Source organism: Dasypus novemcinctus, chromosome 1 (assembly GCF_030445035.2).
Source record: "Dasypus novemcinctus isolate mDasNov1 chromosome 1, mDasNov1.1.hap2, whole genome shotgun sequence".
In the NCBI taxonomy this organism is placed as follows: domain Eukaryota; kingdom Metazoa; phylum Chordata; class Mammalia; order Cingulata; family Dasypodidae; genus Dasypus; species Dasypus novemcinctus.
The window spans coordinates 128,350,064-128,370,793 of record NC_080673.1 but is presented as its reverse complement, the minus strand read 5'-3'; the positions used below and the strand labels follow the sequence as shown (position 1 = coordinate 128,370,793).

The window sequence follows — 20,730 nt, the reverse complement described above, 5'->3', positions numbered from 1 at the left end:
TCAACGGTAATAAAAATTATTTGCTTATCGTAAACTAGATTGTAGAAAAGGAATGCAAGGAGAATTGAGCTGTCTGAATCTATTCCCATGTAATAGGCTTTTCTGCCTTTTTGCTACAAGTGCAGTCTACACAGTCTACTTTGAGTTTGGCATAGAACATGTATAAAGGAGACGTGGTCTCAGTAATGTGCTGAGGTGGGGTAGATAAAACAGGTCATTCTCAACATGTTTCACCAAACTTTTTTACTGCCATCACCTCTGAGTATAAAATGAAACTTCTCAATTATTAAATGTTTTTTTCCCTGTCATTGGCCCAGATTATGGGTAAACAGTTGTGAATATATGAAATACTAAGTACACGATTTTTACTGTATTTAAGTGACACGTCTACATAAAACTTACTGCTTTGCAGTTGACTCATCTTACCACTGACAGTGATGGCAGCATGGCTCACTTCTAAGATCCTTGTGCTTAAGGTCAAGGCCCTAGTATCCGGATTTTGCCCTTCAGACCAGTGTCTTTATCAAGCAACTGGCATACCCAAAGCTGGTGAGGAGACTTCATTTGAGGAGCCTAGTTGTAAGTCTAGTTAGCCACTTACTTTCCTTGTCATCTATTCCTGACTAGTAGCTGTATGAAATGAAATCTTCTGACTCATCTTATGAGGTACCAATGAAGACTTCACCATCTGCCCCAAATCAGTTTCCTGCAGTGCTGAGTAGAACGATCTTTCAGTCTACTACGGAACCTATTTTCAGAATCATGGTAGGCAGATCAGGGGAGGCAGATACTTTAACCAGATGTGTCTCTGTCCCACCAAAAGAACAAATGAGTGTGCAAATAGGGAGCAGATGGAGAATTCTAGACTTAACTGTGACTTGATACCAGCAACCATCTGCCCTTTCTATGGCTGACCTTGCTAAAGTTCCCTCAGCCCCACGTGCAGATAGGCCTATACCTTAAGTGATGTTGTCTCCCCCCATCCCGACTTGAGATGGCGCCCTTGTCTGTTTACTCATTGTTTTTTCACTTTTTTTTTTTTGCTTGTTTCTAATTTAGGAGGCACAGGGAACCGAACTGGGACCTCCCAAATGGGAGGCAGGTGCTCACCCATTTTAGCCACATCTGCCCCTGCTTGGTTTTTGCTTGTTGTCCGCTCGTGTTTCCCCCTCATCTGCTTGTTGCTTTTGCTTGATGCTGCTCTTTAGGAGGCACCAGGAACCGAACCTGGGAGAACCACGTGGGAGGCAGGCACCCAACTGCCGTAGCCAAATCTGCCCACTGATGTTTTCAAACCGTAAACAGTATTTTTTTGTCTTAGTAACGAGAGAGTTTTCCAACTGCTCATTCCCATGCAGTAAGCCCAAACACTTCAACTGCTCCCAGAAATTTTTAAAATTGTTTTTCCCCCCTAAAAGCACCAACTAGTGGTCAAAACTCAAAGCATTATTTATGACATATCTCTTTTTTTGTTTTTAGGAGATAAGGGCATTGAACCTGGTACTTCACACATGCAAAGCAGGCAATCAACCACTGAGCTACTCCCACACCTAAAGCATTTAATAACCCAGGTGTAAGAGACATATAAAGGGTAATCTCAATTTTGGAGGCTTCGGAAATGACATTTGTTAGGCAAAACCTCATGACAGGTAATAAGTAGGAAGAGTAATAATGATTTCAGACGAGTTAACAGTTAAAACCTGTTACAAAATCCTCAGCTAGGTGGCACTGGACAACTCTTAACCCTCAATTTAATAACGTAATTTGGGATGCTTTTCTCCCAAAATGTATGGGAGAGCATTTAATAGTGTCTTTCTTTTCCAATTGAAAATGTTAGTAACTTTAAGGATGAAGATAAGCTCCAAGCCTACCATATACCCGTGTTGGCCAAGCAAGTGGCTTAACAATAGTTTCTTCTCTAGTCACTCTCTAGGCCACTATGCTGCTTTACGCGGTAATGTTCAAGCCCAATTTACCTTCTTGCTTCAGAACTCCAGAATGAATAAATATGAATGAGTAAAGCCGAAAATGTAGGTATGTAAACAGGGTACACAGAATATACACAAGTATTTCTAACAACACAAGAGAAAAGAAATAGTGTATTGGTGGTGGGAGAGGTGCGGGAAAGATACATGTTTAATATCTCAACTGGGGGGATGTACCATCAGATTTCTCATCACTTTGAATGAATGAAGAGTTACCCTCTAGCTTCTTGCAGAGCCAAAGCCATAGTTGGGAACATTTCTGACAAACCAGTTATATCTGACCTTTAATTCATTAGTATTTGGGAGTACCTCCTCTCTCTGCTCCTCTGCTCCTGCCACAACTTCATTTGTAGAGAAAGCATTCTACTCTCCACAGACACTTTTTTTCCTTTTTTCTTTTCAGGTCTTTTCTTGAATAGGCTCTTTTACTTCTGTTGGAGGGGAGGGTTGGAGAATAATTTATGCCCATCAAGTTCATTCCCTAGCTTTTTCTGGAGGCTTCATGGAATTTTTTTTTAACCACCAGGAGGCACCAGACAATTAGGAGTCCTAAAGCCCAAATCTCTGAAGAGAGAATAGTATGAGAAGTAATATGGCAAGATTTAACACAATGGGGAAGAGATGTGGCTCAATAGGATGAGTGCCTGCTTCCCACATGGGAGGTCCAGGGTTCGGTTCTCAGTGCCTCCTAAAACCAAACAAGCAAACAAACGAGAAACCAACTCAGGAGAGCTGATGTGGCTCAGTGGTTGACTGCCCACATATGAAGTCCTGGGTTCAATCCCCAATACCAAAAAAAATTTAACACAAGCAACTTGGGACAGGCTAATGCGAATAGTTTAAGATAACAGCAGTAATGTTCTTCATTAGAAGTTCCACACCATTTAAGCCATATTGTGTCTTTTCTTTCTTACTCCTTAAGTTCAGGCCTCTTGGAGCCAAAATTCCCCCAAGAGCCCATGGTAGGTTGCCTATAGCCTCAGGTTTCTGGGACAGAGAGATACAACCTCAAAGTGCTCAGGAAAGTCTTGTCTCCAAAGTACTATCATTTAATTAAACTGGGTTAAATAAGTTTTTGAGGTATGGGCTAGTAGCGCAACCATACTACTTCATTCAGTTTCCTATGTTACCTTCCAAACTGATTTGCCATCAATTTTTACCATCAAGAAGATTAGAAAATTTAAGATTAAGGAATAAAAATTCTATTGTTCTATAATTTGTTTTAATCTTTAACTTCTGGACTACAAATGGAAATATCCTGACCCTCGAATGAATTTTATCACAAGCTTTCTACATAACAAAACTGCTGTGTCCTCATGTTAAGCAGACTGGAGAAAGAGTGCTTATTATTGGACAGATATTATGAACATAAATAGTTGTAAACCTGGAACTCCTACAGTTCCAGAAGAGAATTAAGAAACAAAATCAGATGAAGATTAGGATGTGTTTTTTTTCCTTGTGTTTTGAAGCCAGGCCCTAAGTGCTTGGTTTCTTCACAAACTGTTTCTTCATTTGAACTTCCCTCCCATTTCCATACTTATATGTGAGTAAATTCTTTCCCTCTAATTGGACTGTGACACCATAAAGCAGCCAATCCTAACTGCAAAATTTTCAACAAAGTCAAATGTTGACTTAGAGAATCCTTTTGCTCTGTTACTAAAACAAAATCCATGGCTAAAAAGACAACGTTACCTAGATATGGTGGTGTGCCTTCTGTCACAAAGAGTTACATTAAGATCAGAATTTAAAAGTTTGGCAGGTCCTAGCCCCGGGTTTACCAGTGAGAAAATATAAAGGAAAAATTCTTCCATGTTTAAAAATTATATCCCTTAGTCATATTCAGATTCCCTTCATGTTTTATTTTCAGAGAGAAAATTCTTAGGATTTCATAGCTTTCCTTAAGTTGAAACAGCAGTTCCTATGAGACAGTCAAGAACTTATACTTCTTCATGAGCAAAAACAAAAAGTTGCAGATACTTTTGAATTAAGGACAACTTTTTATTGCTTACCAGAGGCTTTTATCATCAGGTACATGGTTCTGATGGCAATACCTTCCTCGCATTGCACAGGGAGCTCAAGATCCAGAAGTCATTGAGATATATCGGGGATCAGGATTCAAGGGCAGGGAGGGGGGGTAGTTTTTTATCAAGAAAGCCCTAATAACAACGTAAAACCTGGGTACTGAATTATTACATGTTTCAGACTCAATCATAGAGCTGCCCCAACATCTAGACAGTCTCCTACTGATTATAAATGAGTGAAAATTCTGATCAGTTACAAAATTCAATTTTAGTTGTTACATACATGTTTCTTTGGTGAGCACCTGGATATATATTAACTTTATCACAAATTTTATACAAATGTCAAAAATGCTTTCAACAAATCTAAGAATGTCCTAATTACATGCCACTAGGTTTTCACCTTAAGATAAACAAAAAATGACAACAGTAATTTTGTCTCTAAATCCTAGAGATCAAAGTGAGACAAACAGGAAAAATCAATATGGTAAACGTGGATCCTTTTTCTATTTTACTACCTCTGATTCATATGGGGCAATTTTGAGGTACCCTTCCCTTTTCAGACTAATTTAAATTTGAATCTGAATCGCGGATTAAACATGGCTTTTACGCTGAAATAATTTGTTCACTAAATTGCTAAAAATAATTTTGGGGGTTTCCTATTCACTGGAGGTCAGGGTGTAAGGATCAACATGCATGAAATTCATTAAGTATTCAATGAAGAAACAAGCAAGAGGAAAATTAAATCAGGATGCTGGGGACAAGGTTTGCTAGCTAATTTTTTTTTTGTTGTTTTTTTCTTTAACATTAAATGTGAATTTATGAGGGTAACATTTTAGTGGAGAAAATAGTGGAACTGACAAATAGTACAAATAAATTTTTTGCTTTTTTTTTTAGTTTTTAGGTCTTTTGAAATTTTCATACTTTTTTTGGTCTTTAAGTGCTTAAATAATGTTGAATTATAATTAGCCGCACAAGTAAACATGAGTTTTTTTAATAACTGGCTCACTTTAATTCAGCCTGTTAAGGTTTATATCCTTATATAGCCCCTTTCCTGGTTTTGCATGTTCCCATTCTCAGAGTAGACTACTTCGGTTTCACTTGAAAATAACACTTGTTGACACTACATAACAGACACAGGCTGCAAAGGTGGGCAAGGGGAAGCATGTCCCTCTTGTCTTGATAAATCAGTGCCATACACAGAACCCACATTGTCTGAAGTATTATCTTCATTATAGAGCCTTTTGATTCCATCATAGAAGTCATCCACTTCCATTTCCTCTACTTTGCGTTTAGCGGAAGTATGCTTGCACCCACTGGCAGCTGGGAGATGGTAGAAGGCTGCTGTACTTCTGACTGGCACTTCTGGTTTGCTGTTGTCCTTGGAAAAATCTGGGCCTGGGACAGAGGAGGGATTTAATCTGAACTCTCCTTTGTCACAGGTCACCAGGGTGTGCTTGAGGGGACGGTAGACATAAACGGAATTTAAAGGCAGAGAAGACTGCAGAGTAGAAAGGTGATGTGCCACAAGCTCCCGACAGTGGATCAACTGGGAGCTATCCATCTGGATTAAAAAGAACAACACCATAAAACTCAATTTAATTAATATAGGCTTCTTTCTCATCTTTACCTGCCAGTTTTCCACTTTGTACCCTCTAAAGCTCTGTCTTCTTAGCCTTTTTTTCCTCTCCCCACATCTTCTATCTCAAACTTAATTATTTCTCCAATCTACTTACTGTAATCTTAGGAATTACATCCAAACAGAAATATCCTTGGAACTTGAATTTGTATTTGCAATTGTATGCTGGACATCTTCATGAGAGCAGAAACTACTCTTTATCAAGTTTACTCCTCTAGGCTAGGTCTTATGATATGCCCCAGGAATGTAGAACAAGTTCAGTCATGCCAAAAAGAGTGGAACAACAACAAAAAAGTGCAGAGAAGAGGGGATGGGGCTTCACAAAGTTTTTTAAAGCAACTGGTATCCTAGCCAATACTTTAAGAAACCTATTGGGAAGTGTAAAAGCTATAGTATAGAAATTATTTCTAAAAATAAGTACCTAGTTTAATGCATTACTAACTGAATGATACTTAGTGGCCTAGAAAAGTAAAAGAACCACAAATATTCAAATGGCTTGGTCACCTTCATAATAAATACTACAGACAGAATACCTTAAAAAGACATATATTTAATGAAGACTGTTTATGTCACCGTAAGTAAAGAGGATCATTATAACCCCATTTCTACCCAAGTCTCAAGTAAGTTCTTTGTCCAAAATAAGAAGAAAACAAAATCCTAGTCTAGGATAACCTAAATTTGTTCTAAGCACACACACAAAATAATTTTATCCTTGAGATTCATGGAGGAAACAAAACAAGCATGTCTACCAGTATTACCACTGCAGACACCAGAAGTCCCCTTATGGATTTCTTATTAAAAAAAATTTATAATGAACTCGATCTAATTGCAGGATGTCAAAAGAATATTATTTTTCATCACTATCTCCCCAAATTTGGATATGGTAACCATTTCTAAGTTTCCCTTGCTAGAAAAACAATCAAAAGTGTAATCTGGCTCATCAAGAGAGGTGAACTAATGTTTACAGAGCAGACATTCAAATAGGTTACTGATGGGAAAGGGATCCGAATAGCATGATATTGACCTAAGTGCTGTAATGCAAATGATTAATTCCTAGGAGACAGTTGCTATTTACTGAGAATTTTTTAGAAAATTATCATAAACCACCACGTAAGTGCATAGTGTGGCATTTATACTTTAGTGCTAGGTTCCAGATGGATCCAGGTTCAGTAGGGAGCAGAGGCACTGAAAAGTACTTGCTGAAACAGTCTGACCTTAGGTACCTACAAGAACCAGGAGACAACCTATGGTCAGGGAGATTCTGCTTGTTTAACACCCTATTTTAATTTTGAAATACACCACAACAGAGAATATCTACTTTCGACTACCACCCAACCAGAGATGAGGGAGACCACCACACTAATCTGAGTAGACTAATATCTTGGGATCATCAGAAAGAAGAGGACTTGAGAATACCCACAGAGATAAAGTAATGGGAGAAGAGGTAAGAAGACAAAGAGTTAGCCATTCCAGAATGATGACCAACAGGTAGCATTAGACCTCAAAAGCAGTCGGCAGGGAAAGGGGGTGGGCTAGCTGTAGTAAGGAGGACAGGAGGCTTGCCTTTCAAACCACACAGAACACTCTCTATACTTGGCCTCAAGTCCAAATGGAGCACAGGCAGAGTTTGTGATAATGGCCAACCCATAGCACAAGATATCTGCGATAAACCATTGGTAGTCCCTTCTTCAAACCAAGACACTAGGAAACATGTCAGAAGTAATTTGGACAAGATCTCACCTGATCTGATACAAGAAATTCTCATACTAAAACCAGAAATACGAGAGGAACATCTGATATTACTATGGCCTTGTCGCTGACCCTATCACAAAGATTTTAGACATGGTAGTCCTATCTGAATGCAGGTGAACTTAGCAAACCAGGATCCTGAAGAATCAGGAGTCATCCATCTTTGGGCCACAGGCTTGGTGAACAGTCCAAGTAGGTTCTACAGTAGAACTATTAGAACAAGTCCCAAAGTCTCTACTAAGTTGTGTGACTTTGTTAATTATCTTCCCCATTAGAGCTTGAACACTACACAGGGAGACTTTTTTTTTTTTTTTAATCACTCTATCCCCGAGTATGTATTAGAAAAAATATGAACAGTGGTTTTCAAACTACATCCAAACAGCCTGGGGAAAGAAAAAGGTCATGTTCAGTAGAATGCTGCACCCTTACAGGTCTCTGCTCCAAACTCACGAAGTATAGCTACATTTTTCTACTTTGTATTCTGGGATTGTATATGTACAGGATTTTGTGTGGGTTACAAAAGAGCTCAATTTTTAAAGGAAAATCTGAAAACGGCTGGACTAGAATCTTTAAGGTTTATGTGGTATGGAAAAGCAATAGATCTTTTTAATCTTCCTTACCACTAAGTAGACCTGAATGGCTCTAAGAAAGGCTCAAATTCCCTAGACTGGAACTATGTAAAATAAAGGCATTGAACAAATTATTTCTAAGAGCCTATCAAATTCCTTCAGTTAAGGGGGGAGGGGAGGGGAAATTTCAGTGAACATATTCTTCTAGGATCATGTGAAAGAGAACCAGCAGGTTCTCAAATGTTCTTCAGAAGAGAATAAGCTCTCAAAGCTGAAGAAATATACTATTTACAAATTCTTATTATTTATACTTCAAAGTCTGTCATCTCTCTGTGACAGTAATACTTCATAAACCAAAATTTCTCTGTACGACCTTGGGAATACAGACAGAGCAAGTTAGGAGGCAGTTAAAGACATGTCATTTGTCCTAATAAAAAAATTTAAAAATGTAAAGCAGGAGGTTCTCTATTAGTGCTCCTCTCCCTACTTCCACAGTCTAATACAAATGATTTATATCGGACACTTCACTCACTTTCTAACACTCTAGGTAAACAAAACAAATTTTCTGTGCCACACTCTGCATTAACAAGGTGGTTTATGATAGTTTCGAAAAATTCTCACCAACAACTGTCTCCTAGGAATTATTCATTTCCATTACAGCACTTATGTCAATGCAAAGAAATACTTCTCTAAATTATTTTAATTAAAAGTAATGTATCCTCCTTATAAAAGAGCCTGTGTTACAAGACATAAAGAGAGCTAATATACTGCTCTGATTATTATCCTTTCTAAGAAAAAAAGTCTTTCAGTCTCTCTGTTCACAAATTAGGGCCTGAAATTCTCAGAAGCTGATGGTAGCACAGAGGTACTTCTCAAATGTCTGCTAACTTTTACAGCTCATATCTATAAGATCAACTATACCTACTTAACAAAATACCAAATTCAAGTGTTACTCTGTTTCTTTTCTAGTATTCTTTTATACAATTCAATAACTGCAGCTCTTTGTTACCACTAATTCTTATATTGCAAATTTTTTAAACTGAGAACTTAAAATAAAATCCAATAAAACATAGGAAGCTAACTCATAACAAAATAGGAATAAATAAGAGCTGTACAAAGAGTCTTTTATGAACTCTGTTTGCAGATGAATTAGGTTTACAGTAGATATAAGATTAATCAGTTCTATTTGGTGACAAATAGAACCAATAAAGATCCTTATAATACCATTACCAACTTTCCATTTGAATCAGTATTTTCTAGACTGAAGCCTTAAGTAGTTGATCAAAATTTAAGTAATTTAGGAGAAGGGTTGAAAAGAATTTAAAAAATATACCAAAAGAGAAAAAAAGCCATCTAGCCCATGAATTTAAAGTGTATAATACTTTACTCCTGTTTCCTTTTAAGTATTGTTTACCACTGCAAGATTGGAAATGATTCTACCCTAGTTTTATAACCACCTAGTAATTCTATGTATCCAATAAAAGATAAGTTTAAAATGAACATTATTTAATTACCTGTGCTTTTTGAAGCAGTTCAATTGTAAGAGAAAGCCAATCAGGAATGAGTTTCTCCATTTCCAAACTAACCATGGCCAAAGCAAGCATGGATCCTTTAAATTGCAGAAGTTGATTACAGGCCATACACTTAAGTAGTTGCTTGGTAAGGACTGCCAAATGTTGAGATGGGCTCAGTTTGGGCAAACTGAAGAGTAACTGAGGCCTAGTTGACACTGCAATGGCATGGAACTGAAAGTCACAAAAATATCGTATTAGTTCTTTATTTAAATGACTAGATAAACTATGTACAGAAATTGAAGTAACCTCAGTTTCTAAGTTTGCAATTTTATCGTCAGTGATTTACCATACATTAATTTCTCATTTTTCCTTGGTTAATTTCAATAATTCTCATTTTCCTAAAAATAAGAACAAAACAAACAAGTGGGCAATCTACTTTTCATTTTACTGAAACAGGACTACATATTCCTGTAAGAAATCAAAAGACTTCAGGTATATTTACAATGTGAAGAAAATCCAATGGTGTAGCTGTGTGAAGATCCCAATTCAACTTATCCAGGATAATTCTCTCCATTCTCAGAATTTCAGATGAAGAACATCCACAGAAACTGTCTCTTGCCAACACCTTCAATACTGGAATTCTCTATCCAAAGTAAGGAGGAATGGGAGCAGGGAGCAGAGAAGAGAAAATCATTTTCAATTTTTGTTTTGACACAAAGCAAGTTAATAAATTGAGCAAAATTTTCAAAAAAAGAAAAGTAATCTTTTAAGTTTCTATTACCTCATCCTCCTCAACAGTCTTGGCAGCAAGGAAAAAACAGCTGATTGCAATACAACTCAAGTATTTTGGGTGAGCCTAAAATTTTGAAAAGGGAAAAAGTAATTTTAGTAAGTCTTCAAAAAAGTAGTTTACTAAAACAAAAAAAACAAAAAAACAAAAACAACAACTAAATATGTAAGTGAGACAAATAGGAACACAATTCTATGGAATTTGATTCTAATCTGATTTCCACCCATCGCTTTTCTAGATTAGAGCTAACTTTTTTTAATATCATAGCCCTAGCCATATGAGTATTACAGAAACAGTAAGATTATTATATTGCTGAAAATTCAACCAAAGGCAGTCAGTCAAAGTTTAATTTCTATCCAAAATAATGTGCCCCAAATTGAAAATATATATTTATGCATGTTAGTTATATGTGTGTTATCTACACACACGTGTGTGTATATATGTTAGTTTTATTATTTTTATCCATTAACAAAATATCAGTAAGATAACATACTAGGTGTTAGGGGAATTAAAGAGAATATAATACGTATCTATAAAAGTATATTTCAAATACATAAAAGTATAGGATGCTAGCAGATGAATAGAAATTTTCTAATTATTAAGTGTCCATAAAAAAAATCTATATTTAAGCTTCAAGATAGGAATGAAAGGCTCCTACATCTATTCAGGATTTATATGAAAAACAAAAACCAAAAAACTTCCTTGGGTTTGACACACATAGGAGGGCCTGAATTTGCCTGCTTTCCTTATGTATACTATAGTAGGTCCAATTTCAGTGTGTCTGCCAACGTTGCATCAGAATCCACCTCTTTTTTTTTTTAAAGGAGGTACAAGAGATTGAATGTGGGAGAGGCAGGTGCTCAACCACTGAGCTACACCCCACACTTTAAAATAGAATAGAACCATTTAGTCTAATTATATCAAATGACAGGTAAGTTAAATAACACAAAGAACCAGTAAACCCTGTTTCAATACTTAGTGCACACTTAAATATTACATTCCTGTGAAACTGTAGATTTCTGATGACCCGAGTATGGTCTTTAGTTTTCCACTTAAACATGATAATGACTACTACCATGGTATAAGTGACATGTAGCCTAGGAATGTTCCAATCCTCTGGCCACATGAAAAAAGCTGGTCCAGTATCACTCATTAGTCAGAGCACTACAGTTTCAAAAGTATTTTCATAAATACTGTCATATCTGTTATGCCTTCATTTTATAGGTAAGAAAATAGTCTCCCAGGCTCCCTACCCATGTATGCAGTTATCTCAAACTGGGGATTCCTGAGGTAACCCTAAGTTCATTACACCGCAAAAGAGCCTAACAAAGTTAACAACTTCGAGAAGGCAATATAATCCTTAAATCCAACCTTTAATCAAGGGTACCAATAATAAATTTAGTAATAAAAATTAGAATCCCAACAGCAAATGTGATTTTTTTTTAAACCAACAGAGTTAATCCCGGTTGTATGTCAGAATCATCTTTGTAGTTTGTTTTTGCTTTTTAAATACAGACATTCAGATCTCACCTCCTAGAAATTAAGATTCAGGAGGTCTGGAATAGGGTCCAGGTTCCATACTTTTAAAGAGTTTTATAGGGACTTCTGCTGTACAGCTAGAATTGGGATTCCATTCATAGTTGCAGCCTTTTACAACTTGCTTTGAGTGCTTTTGTTTAACCTACAAATACATTTTAGGTAAATTTTTTTTTTGATATAAATTAAGCCATGTCTATTTAGAGTATTTCTCATCTTGAAGTAATGCTGATAATAAACATGCCAGGACCCAATAAATATGAAATATGAAAAAAATGTTATTATATGTGGTAAAATTCTCTAATTGGTCATACAAACTTCCCCAGATTTGTTTAAAATCATTAATCAATACAGTAAATACCTTTTTGATGACAGAAGCTACAACTATTAGGTCATTAACAAATTTTGAAGAATATACAACCCAAGAAAGAACAATAACCTTAAACTCATATTTCTGTTAAATTATCTGTGAAAGTTAAGTCTGCTGTGGTAGGAAAATAGGAACGAGGAAGGGGGACTTGATGCTGACATCAAAGTAGGCATTTTAACCCATATTTTAGCAATTAGTGCCATCATAATTAAGGGTTTTTTATGTCTCTTAAGAACAGAAGCTTGAAACATAAAAAGGTATCCAAATGGCTCCTCAAATAGCTTCTCTTTATTATAAACAGAAAAGCACTTCAGCACTGAATTCATAGTTCCCTGAACTTAGATATTCCTAGACATAAAAATGAATTTGCTTTTCTACTCTTCATGCCTTACCATTAATTGAATGCTGACTTTCTGCTTTAAATCTGTTGAGGTCCTATTATAACCAATTTCACATAACAACCAAAGCTATATTATACTAACAGAGGAAATATAAAACTTTTGAATGTATTTGCATATTGCCAATCAACACAAATGTATCAAAGTTATTTTCTGAACATTCAGTTCATCTAGTTATATTACAAATGTATACCCTACAAACTGTATATTGTTCAAAAAACCACATAATACGAACTTTCAAAAATAAGCAGTAGAGTGGATATGGCTCAAGCAGCTGAGTGCCGGCTTCCCACATAGGAGGTCTGGGGTTTAGTCCCCGGTGCCTCCCACAAACAAAAACACAAACAACAAGCAAACAAATGAAAAAATCAACTAAGGGGAGCAAACGTGGCTCAGTGGTTGAGCACCAGTTTCCCACCTAGTCCCTGAGCCTGATACCTCCAAAAAAATAAATTTAAAAATTGCAGTGACAGAAAAATACACACTAGGCTTATACTTTTCTATACTGATTCGCTGTTCATACCTAGTACACAATCTGTTAGAAAATAACTAAACATTCTGCCAATAGTATATGTTTTGTATTAAAATTAAGAGATCAAAAACCTCATAGGTTAAGTATGAATTATGAATACTTATAGCAAGTACAAATGTAAACACTTTTAAAAACTTAAAGCAATAGCAGAAGACACCACTCATGGTGTCTTCCTTCTCCAGGAAGGTTTCCCACTTCTTTCCACTTTATAGAATATTTACTAGTAGACTCTGGTTTAGCATATAAACCATCAAACAAGAGGCTGTAAATGAGTGTATCATAATATTTACCTTTACAGTGGCTAAAAACCTGTCCAAAAGACTGCTAGCCAGAGCAAATGTTTCTGGGTAAAGGTTGAATTGGTACTTGAGTTTGGCCAGCCACTGAATCACTTCATCTCTCTGGGACGGAGAAACATTCTTTAAGGAAAATATTTAAAAATAAATAAATAAAAGAGAACAAGTAACATTTCAAGTTATCACAAAGAGTAAGTTTATAAAATTCTTATAAAGGTTAGTAAATGCTCTGGAATATATGCTTATATGTTTAAAAAGGTTTTTAAGGTTTATTAAAAATCCATCAACTTTTGATGAAGATAAAATTTTATGCACCGGACATGGTATTTAATATGAATATACAATATTCTTTATTCTTTTATTAAATAAAATCCACGAAATCATCTCACTAAATACACATACTTTAATGAAATTGAGGTGTTCAGGGAATATAACATTTTAAAGTCTAGGTAACACTATTCAACTAATTGTGGAATTAAGTTTTCCCATTTCTTAAGAATAAGAAAATACAGTAAATTTATTTCTAAGTCTGCAAATAGCCATTAAATCATCTTAGGAAATATAAATTGGACTGTGGTAATGGAAGGATGGTCCATTAAAAACAAAACTAAAATCAATAGGAATGAAAGAAACCAAGGACAACAGATAAATTACATATTTAAGGATGAAAGAACACTGAAGGGGAAATTAATCTGAATTAAATTTCTATCTGGAAGGATTATGCCATAAATATATATAGACTTTGTTTTAAACTTAGTACATATTCTTTTTAGCTGAATGCAGACTTACACTCTAAAGCAATAATAATTTAGATACTTTTACTGTTGAAGTTTTGCAGCCACCATTTTAAAAACCTCCAAAACTAGTAATAATTTACTAATGCTAAATGAAACAGATCCTTATAAGTACTACTTTTTCCCAACGAAACAAAACAAAACAAAGTATAGAAACAAATCTGTCATTAGTGGAAAAGAGTATTTTCAGTGTGACCATTCCAGACAACCAAAAGTTTAATCAGTGTAGTCTTTAACATAACCATTTTTGATGGAAGTCTTTTAAAAAGTATATTACTTACCTCATTCCTTTTTTTGTTTTTTAACCTTATTCCTTATACAGAATAGAGACCATAACTTAAGACTTTTTCCAGGATCAACTTATAAAATTAAGTCTTATATCATACAAAGATGCATAAAAGACCTACTAAAGTATGAAGGACAGTATATTTTGATAACATGTCTCCTCCTCAAAACAGGTATTTTAGTTGGAATGTCTTCTCTTCCTCCTTTTGGCTATCTCCAGGGTTGTGAAATACATTACTTGCTGCTCATGTAATCTCTGCTACTGCATCTGCTAATGTATCTTCTTATTTATTTCAACTTCTTTCTTCATTTCTGTCATTTTTCAGTTCTGGCACCATAAAGTGTTTCCCTGGGTTGTCCAAATCAACTAATCATACTTACTTAATTTTTACATCTAGCCCAGTTTATATACTCGATATAAACTGGTATTTTAGAAGGTTAACTACCATAAGCCCACCTCACGTCAATTCCCTTTGTCAAGGACTGACTGCCAAGAAAACTGCCAAGAAAACAGGATAAAGATGATTTCAACCACTTACATTAGTATCCCTCCACTAAGCTGGTATTAAGACTATGAACAACAATCTGAAAACACTTGACAATCAAGATATTTAGTTCATATTAATGAAGTGCCTATTATGTGAAAGGTTCTGGGAATACAATGATGAATGAGACATTGCCTGTTTAAATTTCAAACTTAAGAATCCACACTGAGGCAGACAATCAGATAATGTTAAAATACGTATATTAAGTGTTCAAAGAGAGGTATGCATAGGGTGCCAAGAGAACATACTGGAAGGACACCTGGCCCATTGTGGGAGTAGAGTGGAACCTTCTTAGAGATATAGCAACTAACCTGAATCTTAACCCTTAATAGTAAGGAGGTGAGGTTGTTTGTGAGGGAAGAAATGAGTCACTATTTTAAGCCTGTGAATTTTACTGTGAAGGGCAAGAATGATGTTAACCTCAAGGCAGTAATATATAGTTAAGCTCCTAAGACTTGCAAATAAAATCAAGGTGAATAGCACACCATTAGAAACAGATATAATGAGAACTGAAAGTAAGGAAGAAGCTACACTCACTTATTTGGTACAAGGAAAGGAGGTGACTATCTCACATTATAATTTATTACACATAATTTGTTCTTTTTAAATTTTTATTTTTAAAGCAGTTTTACTGAGATTTATTCATATACCACAAAATCCACATACCAAAGTGTATAGTCAATGGCTTTTAGTATAATCACAATGTTGTGCATTCGTCACCACAAAAAATGTTAGAACTTCATTACTCCAAAAAAAGAAAAACCCCGCACGCACCCCTTAGCAGTCACCTCTCAATCCCTCTTTCCTTCCCCAGTCCTACATAACCTCATAATTTGTTCTTAATGTTATTTTTATGTCATTAGGAAATAGTTAATCTAATTTCCATTTTGTTCTGCTTAATGAACTGTGACCTATATTAGAAATCTCTATAATTGTATCAGTTACTTAAAGAAAGCATCTCTGCCTACAGAAATGAAATTGTAAAAGTTCATGCTTTAAGGCAGCTCAGTCCATCTTCAGCTTCAAACGCATAAGCAAAGGAATATATAAAAAAGGAAAATTTAAAAACCACAGTTTTGCTCAAAAATGTTAATTCTACAAAATCAAAAAGAGAATGAAAGTGTAAGGCAGTACATGGAACTGAAGCTGAGGGACTGATAAACTCTGGGTACATAAAAGTAGCAGGGGAGTATATATCTTAAAGAAACTACTGTCCAAGATGATGGAGGAAACTGAAGCCAGTCTAATAAAACCAGGAGTTCCATTCTTACAATTACAAAGGATCTGAAAAAGGTGACAAACACACCCTCTGGGATTATAACATCTTTAAGAAAGTGAGAGGAGGCAGACACAGCCTTGAAGGTAGGAGCTGGCTCAAGCAGCTGTTAGTTCTACAATAAGCCACATTTCCATGGAACCTGGTGGTGCCACTTTAAGACCTAGTTCTAGGGAAGCAGCTTTGGCTCAAGCAATTGAGCTCCAGGTTACCATACGGAGGACCCAGGTTCAATCCCAGGGACCTCCTGGTTAAAAAAAAAAAGAGAAAAAAAGAAAAAAGGTGTCCCAGACCTGCGTGGTGAGGTCCAGGCCCGCGCACGCCTCCAAACAGCATGCAAAGCAAAGCGATGCACCAAAAAGGAAGATGATGCAACCAGATAGGTAAAAAAAAAAAAGATCTATTTCTACACTAGGGGTCTTTTTAGGTCCTTGGAAACCATGTAAAGGCAGCTACTAATCTTCTAGATAGACAGACACAAGCGTTCAAGAGAAATTAAATTCCTACCAAGATGAGCCTTTTTTAGAAAGTTCGAAACAAGTAAGGAAAAGCAATGCAATGCTAAGTAAGCCAGCCAAACAAATCAATATGGAAATAAATTCATATAAAGAAGGCAGGTGGATATAATCTGATAAAACTGTTTTAGGTATATGAAAGGAACAATGATTTAGAGTAGCAATAAGGAACAGAAACATTACTAACTCCACTTTCAGGTTAGCAACACATAGGAGTATGGAAGAAAAAAGTGCTTGTATTACAGATTACATTAAATAATGTCATTATTTACATCATTTGATTTCTGACTTTAAACCATAACACAAACATATAATTTTAAGAAGTACTACAAAAGACAAGCATTGTGCTTTAAGTGTGTAACAGAAGAACCACAAGTTATGTGGAGATTACCATTGTAACAGTTGTGATAACTAAATGATATAAATTGTAAGCACACAAATGGCATGCAAAAGGCACTCATACTATTTTCTCCTTTTCCACCTGTGGAAATATCTGATGCTCTGATGATGCCAGAAAAATGAAGTGACAAAAACTTTATTATATGAGTAGTTGTCTTAAACATTATATGAATCATAAAGAGATATCACATTATCTTTGATCTTTATTATACCTAAAATTAAAATATAAGAATAGGATTAAGAAAGCATTCCTGCATGTGTAGGAATCACTAGCCAAAACTAACACTAACCAAAAAAACCCCAAAAGGTATTAAAGTGTGAGAAGACCCATTCTTAATGAAGCAGTACTTCTCTAAGATCACTTTTTCAAATTAATTCAAGTATGTACTAAACAATAATATTATCAGAATAGCTTTATAAAAAATAAGATCTGTGCCTAAGTAATCCCATTCTCATTAATGCTAAAAATAAATGAATAAAACAAAATGCCCCAGACAGTATTTACTGGTTCCATCAAGGGATGTGTTCTCTCGTATATGGATTTACACAGGTGAAGAGGATTCAGCACTTTGACTGAACAACTAATCTCAAAAAGAATTAATGGACTGATTCAACATGGTACAAACACAGGGCTTCATATTCTACATGCTGCTACACTGATCATTAGAACACATCCACTTCAGCTTACTTACCTCTAAAAGGTTCCCCATTACCAAAAAGATTAAGTGTAATTCCCCAGGCATGTCATACAAAGCCCTCCACACCTACCTTCCTTCTTCAACCTCACTTACTTCCTATTACTTTCTGTTTTAAATGCCATATTGTGAGAGTAATAATTAACTACTTACAGTTCTTCCCTGCTCAACAATCATTTCTCCTTTGCTCATTTTGTTTCTGCGGGTTAGAACACACCCCCATCTTCTCCTTCATCTGCCTTATTACTTATCCTTCAAAAGCTATGTCAATGGCTACACACAGCTGCCGATACTTCTTCTATAAATGCAAGTTGGGCTAAGCACCCTTCCTATGTCCCCACACAATTACTTATATCAGAACTGTTTTGTTCAATTTTTTAAAAATTAAATTTCTGCTTTCATTTATGATGGAGTGGGTAAAACAGAAAACCTACACTCCAGCTGAGAACAACTAAAAAAGTTAGGAGAAAAAAAAAAGCAACAATCAAAGGTATCAGAGCTGCTCAGAAAACCAGGTCTTAAAGAGAAGACTCTAGAGAGATAACAAAAAAGAGATGTCAACATTCTGCAGCTTTTCCCTCTAGGCATGAGGCAAAACACCTAGAGACAGTGCTGGAGGTGGGGTTGAGATAAAATGTGACTGGACAGAGAAACCAATAAAGAGTTTGAGAGTCTTAAGGACTAGAGACAAAATTTGGAGACTTGAGGTAGCTGAACCTAATACGGAGGGGGAAAATCAGAGAACTGAACTTGACACTCAGCTTATTTTCCCTTTAACATTTTCATAACAAAATTTCAAACTTGGGGACGGCAGAGATCTAAGCCCTACCCAAGTTGAAAGTCTCTGGAAAGCAGGAATGAAACTGACTGCCAAGATATAGCAGACTATTCAGCATCCTCCAGGGTGCTAAGGGACTCTAGTGAACACTGTAAGCTCTCATTGGATTCTTTGTCTATACTCTAGGAGTTGGGGCAAACCAGAGGAAAAGAAGCCTTACCCAAATACAGCAAAGCCTCCAGTGAGGTCATACCCTCATTGATTAAAGAGGTCAGTTCTACACTTAGGCCTGTCTACTAGAGGTAAGACAGAATCCTCTATGATGGAAGAAAATATCATCATCTAGAGCCTCTATTATATTTCATATACAATATTCAGTATTCTATCAAAATTATTAAGCAGGACAAGAACAAAGTTACTAAGAAACAAGAGGAAAAAAATGGTAACAGAAACAGACGTAAACTTTTGAGTTATCAGAAAAGGACTTAATATACAAGAAAATAGAGGAAATGGAAAACATGAAAAATTTCATTACAGAAGTATCTATTTAAAAAATCAAAGGAAAATTCCAGAGCTCAAAATATAGTAACTGAATTAAGACCACAAATGTGTGGGTAAAACAGATTAGATGTGGCAGGATAGCTACACCTTGAGGAAACCTTACAGCTCTAAATCAGGAGTTCTAACCTTTTTTGTTCCATGGACCCCCTTTGCCAATCAGGTGAAAACCCCCTACTAAGTCCAGACTATACTGTATATTATTTAATAAAAAATATATCACACCCACACCAACACGTCCCCACAAGAATGTTTTTTAAATTTAAGCTCAGACTGCTTGTGTTAAGAACCCCTGTTCTAAATGAATATATACTACTAACATATACAAACATATAGTTATTATTATAACTATAACATCCTTTTATCAATTGGAATAAAGGTACCACAATAATGCAAAGTGTTAATAATTGGGGGAGAGTAATATGGGAATGTTATGATTTTTCTGTAAACCTACAACTTCTCTAATTAAAAAAAGGGAAAGTTGAAAAAGCAATTATTTAAGCATCTATCCAAAAAAAAACAAAACAGCAAATTACACTACGTAGAAAGGAACAAATAATAAAAATAAGCAAAATTTAATGAAAGAAAATAATGTATAACAGGGAAAAATCAACAGAACCAAAAGTTATCATTAAAACACTAATAAAAAATGACATCTCTAGGCAAGACTGATCAAGAAAGAAAAAGCACAAATCACCAAATAAGTGAAAAAGGGAACATCACTATGGATCCTTTAGATGTAAGATAAGAGATTGTAACTTTACATAAATAATTTTGATAACTTTTGACTAAATATATAAACTCTTTGAAAAATACAATTTACCAAAACTGAGACAAGAATTAAAAAGGTGATTAGTTTCATATTTGCCAAGGAAGTTGATTTATTACTTTTCTAAAAATATATCTCTACAACCCAGTGGTTCTCCAGTGAATCTCTCTGTGACAGTTTGAGATTCTTTTACAAATCCGAAAAAGAGAAAGATTGTTTTTTAACTAATCCATTCCTGTGAGTGTGAGACATTTGTGGTTTGACTACGGCAGAGGTGAGGCGTGACTCAGGTTAAGTCTCTGCCCTATTGCTGAGTCTGATATAAATGGAGACACAGAGAGAGACACCCAGAAGGCAGCTCTGCCATATCTGATCTGGCCAAGTGACAGAAAGGACTACAGTTTCACCCACAGCTGCAGAAAGGCAGAGAAGCCCCAAGAGTCTGAGAGAAGGCCCAAGAGAGAAGGCCTGGAAAGAGCCAAGCTGAACTCTGGGAGACAGTAGATTCTTTCTGCAGGGGAAGGCAGAGATCTCAGAAGAGATAGTAAATCATCTTCACCATGTTGTCAGACACCAGTATTACCAGTAGCTGACTTTGGTGAGAAAGCATCTCTGATAATGTCTTGATTTGGACATTTCATGGCCTTGGAGCAGTAAGTTTTTACCTCAAATGGCCAATAAACGTATGAAAAGTTGTTCACCTTCATTAGTTATAAGAAA

General features: G+C 35.7%; 1 protein-coding gene across 4 annotated transcripts in view; it reads right to left on the bottom strand.

The window, feature by feature from the left end:
- Positions 1 to 3,962: 3,962 nt before the first annotated feature.
- The window catches only part of CCNI (cyclin I), a 70,762-nt gene continuing 53,994 nt past the window's right edge, over positions 3,963 to 20,730 (bottom strand). For all 4 annotated transcript variants that reach the window (XM_004472591.4, XM_058296570.2, XM_058296573.2 and 1 more), the window contains 5 exons: positions 13,391 to 13,519; positions 10,256 to 10,330; positions 9,977 to 10,117; positions 9,475 to 9,705; positions 3,963 to 5,567 (listed from right to left, as the gene is read on the bottom strand). In XM_004472591.4, coding sequence (XP_004472648.1) covers positions 5,127 to 5,567; positions 9,475 to 9,705; positions 9,977 to 10,117; positions 10,256 to 10,330; positions 13,391 to 13,519 — 1,017 coding nt within the window. In that variant the 3' untranslated portion in view covers positions 3,963 to 5,126. The remainder of the gene's footprint in view (positions 5,568 to 9,474; positions 9,706 to 9,976; positions 10,118 to 10,255; positions 10,331 to 13,390; positions 13,520 to 20,730) is intronic.